Below are 6,750 nucleotides of genomic sequence, written 5' to 3'. Positions count from 1 at the left end.
AATTATCAATATAATAATTTATGTATGTATGTACAGTTATAAGCATAAAAATGAAGACCTAGAGTTCCGAAACATTTAAATTAGATTTCCGTTTAAGGGGATCCTAAAGCCATCTATATTACCGACGTTCTCTCTCTCTCTCTCTCTCTTCCTCTTCTGTATTTAGTTCTCACATTAGCAATCGTGATGATTGAGTTAATCATCGATTAGCATTAATCAGGGTGAAAGAGACTCTAAGTTTTACGTCTTAAGTATTTTTATGTACCAGGGCCTTCAAACAACTTTATAGTCAGGGCCTAAAAGATTCCAACACTTTTTTTTCAATGGGTTTCGGAATGCATATTCATGGATTGACTAATAAGAACCAATTGCTCGATGAATAGACTGCATTCCAAAACCCATTAAAAAAATGTTGAAACCTTTTAAACCCTGACTATACAACTCACACCGATGTATTGACGCATGTGGATTACAAACATTTGGAATGTTATAACTTTCTCTCTCGCACAGATGTTGGCTTTGCATTTGATAGTATAGCGATGGATAATATAAGCAATTTCGCTTTCATGTATATATGTTTTAAGAAACTGTACAATCTGTACTTATGAAATAATAGTCCACAGACTAGTAGTTTGTACGGAGAAACAACGGAGTTTTTAGAATTAGACTTAGATGTCTAATTAAAACGTTATTATAATATATGTGCGTAAAATACAACTAATCGTCTTTAGGATTCCCTTAAATACGGATACTACAGATTTTATATATTATAGATTCAAATTGAAAACGATAAGAGAGATAAAGCTTAAGCGAATATTCGTGGAAAAAAACGTTTAACGAAATTCAAAGCATCATAATGTGACAGCTTGCTGTTGGCACATGTGACTATTAGTCTCTTGGAACAAGCATATTTAACGTTTAATCCAGAAAATATGTCTGAGAGAAATTTTTTATGTGAATAACGACCATTAAGCCTCGGATGTCCTTACAATGTCTTCGGCAGACCAACGTGCCGTTTATAGTTTCACCTATAAGAGAAAGTATAAATATACAGATATTATATTTTAACTATAATAACTGCGTATTGTGTATTTCGTTTCGAAATGTATTTTAAAATATCATCTGTATTTACATCAATTTATTTTTCTTTCCAAGAAACTTGATGAGATAACATAAAAAATTAAGTGACAATTTTGGATTGGACTATACTTTTCTGAATATTCTCGAAATATAGTAAAAATTATTAGGGAAACATGTTTTCATAGAAAGATATAAGAGATTACATGAATAAAATCCGATTCAAATATTTCACAGTTCTTTAGATAAAGTAATTATCTATCTTATCAACAATCGGAAAAATGATTAATTATTTTACTCGAAAAGAACATTTGAATCGAACTTAAATAGCGCTATTTTGTGACTCTTTTTGTATAAATATGCACTTCTATAATAATTCCAAAGATTTTTCAAAGATATTGTGAAAATATAATGTCTCGCTTGATCTAATTATCTTGAAGAAAAATTAATATAGATATTAAAACGTTATTTGAAATAAAACAATGCAATTATCATAACAAAATAATATAAAATATACAATTAAATTGTAAAATTATAATTAATATCATAATTATAAAATTTTATTTTAAATGATATTTTAAAATGACATTTATAACAAAATATTATAATTATAATATTAACTATATATATTAATTTAATAACTGTAGTAAATAAACATGTAACTTACCTTCAGTTATGCTAATAGGTTCGCTTAAAGAAAATACCGTCTGTTTCCAATGTGTCGGAGTAGAATAGGGACCTGTACTGAAATGAACCGGATTGTCGAGATCGAAGAAAATGTCGAAATAACCAATTATTGCGGTTAACGATCCTGTTTTCTTCACATTCAACGTGAAAGGAGATGAAAAATTGACGCAATCCGTAGTGACTTTATATAAGTCGAAGGCTTGGATCTCAGCGATGCTCGTTATCAAGTCATCGACATTACAGATCTCTATACTGGGTTCACGTAACGCTTCTGCTTTCATACAGCTCATTTTAAAACCATATACGTTTGACCAATAATCAACCAAGTCAATATATCTCTCTACACAAAAACAACAGTAATCTATGTAGAATAGCTTACAAACAATTGAATAATATATGATTATGCAGTAATCGTTTAAGGCCCGTATTTATACTCGTTTCCCAAATCTTATCTTAAGAGCGTATCTAGTGAGATACTCGAAATGAAATTTTCTGTCTTAAGATACGAACGATTCAATAGTCATGTCTTAATTAGAAATCAATTAAAACTATATTAATCTGAGAAGCATACGATTCTCAAACATGTGAGATTTTAACTTTAGAGATACAAGATATTGAATGAAGCTATGTTTTGTGCTTCACTGTTAAAAATTTCACGAAATTTAATATACTTTTAAATAACACAATTTAAACTTAATTTCATGACATTACATTAAATTTAATGTACATGTTCATTACATTTAAGTAACTACTGTAACTTAATTAATTTTCAGTTCAATCATTCATTTAATTTCGTTCAATCATACTTTTAATTTCGTTCATAATCACGAGCTTTATTTACATGTAAAGGAAGCTCGTGGTTACATTTCTAACAGTGTTGTTTTAAAATAACATTTTTCAAAATTAAATTATTGATATGTTAATGACGCATGAATTTCAAAATGTATTAAATCGCGAAAATTCAAGGCATATCTCAAAACAAATTTCATCAGTTCCTCACTTGAATCGCTAATGTGAAATTATTAATATCAAATCAACTTTCAATATTCATCTATTAAACTGTTTCACGTCTCAAGATTAGTTTCAGATGTTCAGAAATACGATTATAAGTACGAGCTTGATAAATTATTTTTCAAATACGTGCGAGATCTCGTCATGAAGTATAACTAATATTATTGTAGTAAGAATTACACTGTAACACATACTTGTGTCACCACTTCCCACAATACTAATTGTACATCTGTTTGGAAGAATTGTTCCACCAGGCGTCAAATAATGGTCCCTAGCATAAATAACTGTGTCCAGCATTCCTTCAAACAAGAGAAAATATCCCATCCACTCGGATATTATTGCATCCACTTTGTCTACCCCTATACTAATATCCTCTAGACGACCCCTTTTTAAAGTGATTATATCACTGAGATTGTTCTCTCTAAAATCAATTAATATAATTTATTATTACATTTTCCTCATATGAAATCTAAATGAAAATAGGAGCTATCTAATTTGCAATATGATCTTTCAATATACAATTTATTATATATACTTTAATTAAATATACACCTTACTATATCCATAGCATGATATATCACATCAGACTGATCGACACTGATAACTTTACTGCAACCAGATTTTGCTGCAAACATCGAAAGGATACCAGTTCCGCAACCGACGTCCAACATTACACAATCATGGAATTTGTTAGAATTTGTTAATAATGCATCACGATAGCTCTCCGTTCGTTTTTTATCCTAACAAAATATATTTCTATCACTTTTTCAGATAAATATTTTCAGTATTATAAATCGAACTAACAGACTCCTTATAAATCAAAGAACTGGAAAAGATACGGACAGTAGGAGTCAAGCGCAGAAGACGTCGCGCAAATAATTGAAATGTGAATTTTCGGGATAATTAATTGTAATCTTAAGGTTTTTGATAAATAAGTTTTTCATATTCCCTATTTCGATATTTTCATTATTTCCATTTTTTCGTTCAGTTTTCTTTTTTCTTTTTCTTTCACTCTTTTTGGCGTTTAATTCTGGTATTTAAATTCTCGAGATAGGGGAGCTTACCATGATAGGATAATTTTTATTCACAGTTTATTTATGTTAATTTGTGTTGTCTCAAAAGTGAGCCGAAACATGTAAGCCCGTTTTAGTGAATAAAAAAGTTTCACATTTCATAGATATATTATTTGCTCGACGTCTTCTGCGCTTGACTCCTACTGTCCGTATCCTTTCCAGTTCTTAAATATTATCAATTTAAAAGAACTTTGAAGAAATGTAACCTCAGTTAGAGTTGGATAAATTTAGTTAGAGTAAGGAATAACAAATAAAAAATAAAGAACTTAAAAAAATCTCTTTAAAAAAGAAAAATATATACCAAGTGCATAAAAAAGGTATCGAATATCACATTCCTTTTAATAAAAAACGAAATAAATGCAATTAATCAAATATTTCATAACGCAAGACACATAAGATAGATTGAAAGTGACTAAAATGATCAACTGAATAAATAACGCCATTTAGCAACAATCCTAGAATATCAGAAAGATTCAAAGATATATCTTAAAGATTACAAATGAATATTTTTAAAAACCTCAGATTAGAATGTTTTGGCAATATTTAGCACATTCTTAGGCGCTTATTTGCTCCTCCAAACATTCTGAAATTTTCGTCTTAGTATATTGTCCTAAATATCCCACATATGTCTCTCATATTCATGGATATGGTCAGGATCATCCTGAGGATGTCGTATACTGTTAGAGAACTTACATTCAACATTTCGTGATGTATAGCAAAGTGACTGTATGTATTGAAGTAGCCTTCATCAGCGTTAGAATTATGAGCATTAACCTGAGCATTCTTTTCTCTTTCGTCCAAATCGTCACCCAGTATTAACTTCTGAGCCTTCTCTTTCATCTCTTCCATTTGCTAAAAAAGCAATTTTTATTCATTACATTATGCCATGTATGGAAATGTACGTATAATGATTATAATAGCTACCTGCTTTATTAGAAAACATGTTGTCTCACTTTCTTTCAGCTGAGATTTGAGTGACCTGATAATTCTTTTCATATCTTCATACTGTGCCTCTGATAAAGTCACACTGTTGTCACTTTGCATCTGTTTTACACCACTTTCTTCACTCACATCCTTAATTTTGATAAGATCTTCAATGTCTGCATTATATTAAATAATAAAATTTGCAACTCAGTGCATAATCTGCGTAACACAATATTTAACATTTGTAATTCTGAGCATTGACTCAAGTATTTTTTTCTATTTTAAAAAAAGAAAAAAAAGAAAAAAAAAGAAAAGAAAAGAAAAGGCAATAGGCATGAACGCCAAGCCCAGAATTATAAATTTTGAAAAATATATATGCTATCAATAAAATAATAGCCTTGGTTCTTTATACTCACCATACATTAACCATGGATCATCTTCCACAACAGGACGTAGATACTCGTCTTTTTCCCAAGTCTCCATGTCTAACGTATTCAGTTGTTCTGGTAAAATCTCCTTGCGACGAACAAAATTGATTAATTTAATATATGAGTAAGTGTCGTGAATATGTTTCTTTATAAAATCACAGAAGTCAAACTTGTGAAAGATTTCAATATGGTCCAATGCAGAAGGAAATCCGTTCATATTTTCTGTACAAAACAGGCACAAAATGTTATAGTAATCTTCACCATTTTCCTCCCAATCATCTCCACTGTCGCTATCACTTAACATGTCATTATGTCCTACAACAAAAAAGTAAATAGATAAGGTAAAGGAGATGTTTTCCTTCACACATTTCGATAAAATTAGGTGATGAAATTTATTCAATGCGTTTTTGCATGAATCTGGCAGAAAAAATATCGCTCTGCCTTGCGAATTGATGTGAGATATTAAGGATGACTATTGAAGTTAGGAAATCTGTAACAGGTCACAGGCATGTAACAGTGAGCATGCGTTGTTTCTTTTAAAAAAAAATTAAAAAAAAATTCATTGCTTTGTAAACATGAATTCACTTTGTATTTTTAAAGCTTAAATTAATAATAACTTTGTGTTTTTAAAGTAGTGTTTGTACTGTTTGTAAAGTAGTGAATTTGTGTTTGTGAAGCAGTTTTTTTATTAAGATTTTAGGGGAGGAGTATTCTAAATAATTACCTTAATTTTTTACTATTGCACTTGATTTGTTTGATTATTCTTATTCGGTTTGAATTCGCGTGCCCTTTATTACAGGAAAAATACTTACTAAAACACATGCGCGTGAAGTCACGGAACATGAAAATGTGATCGCAGCGCATGCTTGCACTGCAGTATTTTACAGCTGACAGATTTCCTAACCTCGACAGTCATAAACTTTAATGTTTAATATCTCGGTTCACAGGGCAGAATAACACCTTTTTTCTGCCAAATTCGTTCATTTTGTGCAAAAACGCGACGAATAAGCCTAATTTTATCGAAATCGACGAGGAAGCCCGACACCTTCACAATTACTGTAAAATATAGTCAATTATGAATAAACAACATACATATGATTAATATAATAGTGTAAGAATAAAATAAATCTCTCTTTTTTTTTCTGTTTCGCATCAAGCTAAATGTTACACAATCAGACACCAATAAGAAGTATCAGGAGACACGGTAGTGTCTCTGTCTCGACACTAATAGTATTTACACCTTGTAATTAACTGCTTGACTTTTTTGCCGATTACTGCGCACTAAACGTGCAATTATTTCCTGTCATTTTGCCATTCATTGCGTAAGACTTTCAGTAATATTTTACCCAATTTTGCCATGATAAGCCTCGTCTTCCTAAACGACGTTAACCACAAAATCGGCGCAGCCCCGTCACACTCCAAGTTAAATCGAACACGTGTTAACGACTGACGCCTGACGTAGCGTCGCAGACTTCAGCGGCTTGAGCCGAAACGGCCGAGACCGAAAGCCGAGATCAGTGGAAATCAGCCGAGATGGTGCTGGTGGAAGT

At 31.0% G+C, this 6,750-nt stretch overlaps 1 protein-coding gene across 4 annotated transcripts; it reads right to left on the bottom strand.

The window, feature by feature from the left end:
- Positions 1-703: 703 nt before the first annotated feature.
- LOC108755512 (protein arginine N-methyltransferase 3) lies at positions 704-6,694 on the bottom strand. Of its 4 annotated transcripts, none has more exons than XM_018498557.1 (8): positions 6,441-6,694; positions 5,189-5,515; positions 4,773-4,948; positions 4,542-4,700; positions 3,328-3,515; positions 2,970-3,196; positions 1,745-2,104; positions 704-1,028 (listed from the first exon to the last, which is right to left on the bottom strand). In XM_018498557.1, the coding sequence occupies exons 2-8, from the start codon at positions 5,502-5,504 to the stop codon at positions 919-921; spliced, it is 1,536 nt and encodes a 511-aa protein (XP_018354059.1). In that variant the 5' UTR covers positions 5,505-5,515; positions 6,441-6,694; the 3' UTR covers positions 704-918. The 4 variants fall into 4 exon arrangements, with proteins under 4 accessions (XP_018354059.1, XP_018354058.1, XP_018354060.1 ...); XM_018498556.1 differs by having other exon boundaries at positions 6,547-6,694; XM_018498558.1 differs by lacking the exon at positions 6,441-6,694 and adding an exon at positions 5,925-5,988.
- Positions 6,695-6,750: the final 56 nt, after the last annotated feature.

The sequence above is a fragment of the Trachymyrmex septentrionalis genome, unplaced genomic scaffold (assembly GCF_001594115.1).
Source record: "Trachymyrmex septentrionalis isolate Tsep2-gDNA-1 unplaced genomic scaffold, Tsep1.0 scaffold88, whole genome shotgun sequence".
In the NCBI taxonomy this organism is placed as follows: Eukaryota; Metazoa; Arthropoda; class Insecta; order Hymenoptera; family Formicidae; genus Trachymyrmex; species Trachymyrmex septentrionalis.
Note: the sequence above shows the minus strand (reverse complement) of the source record. Positions and strands in the feature narration are given on the sequence as shown.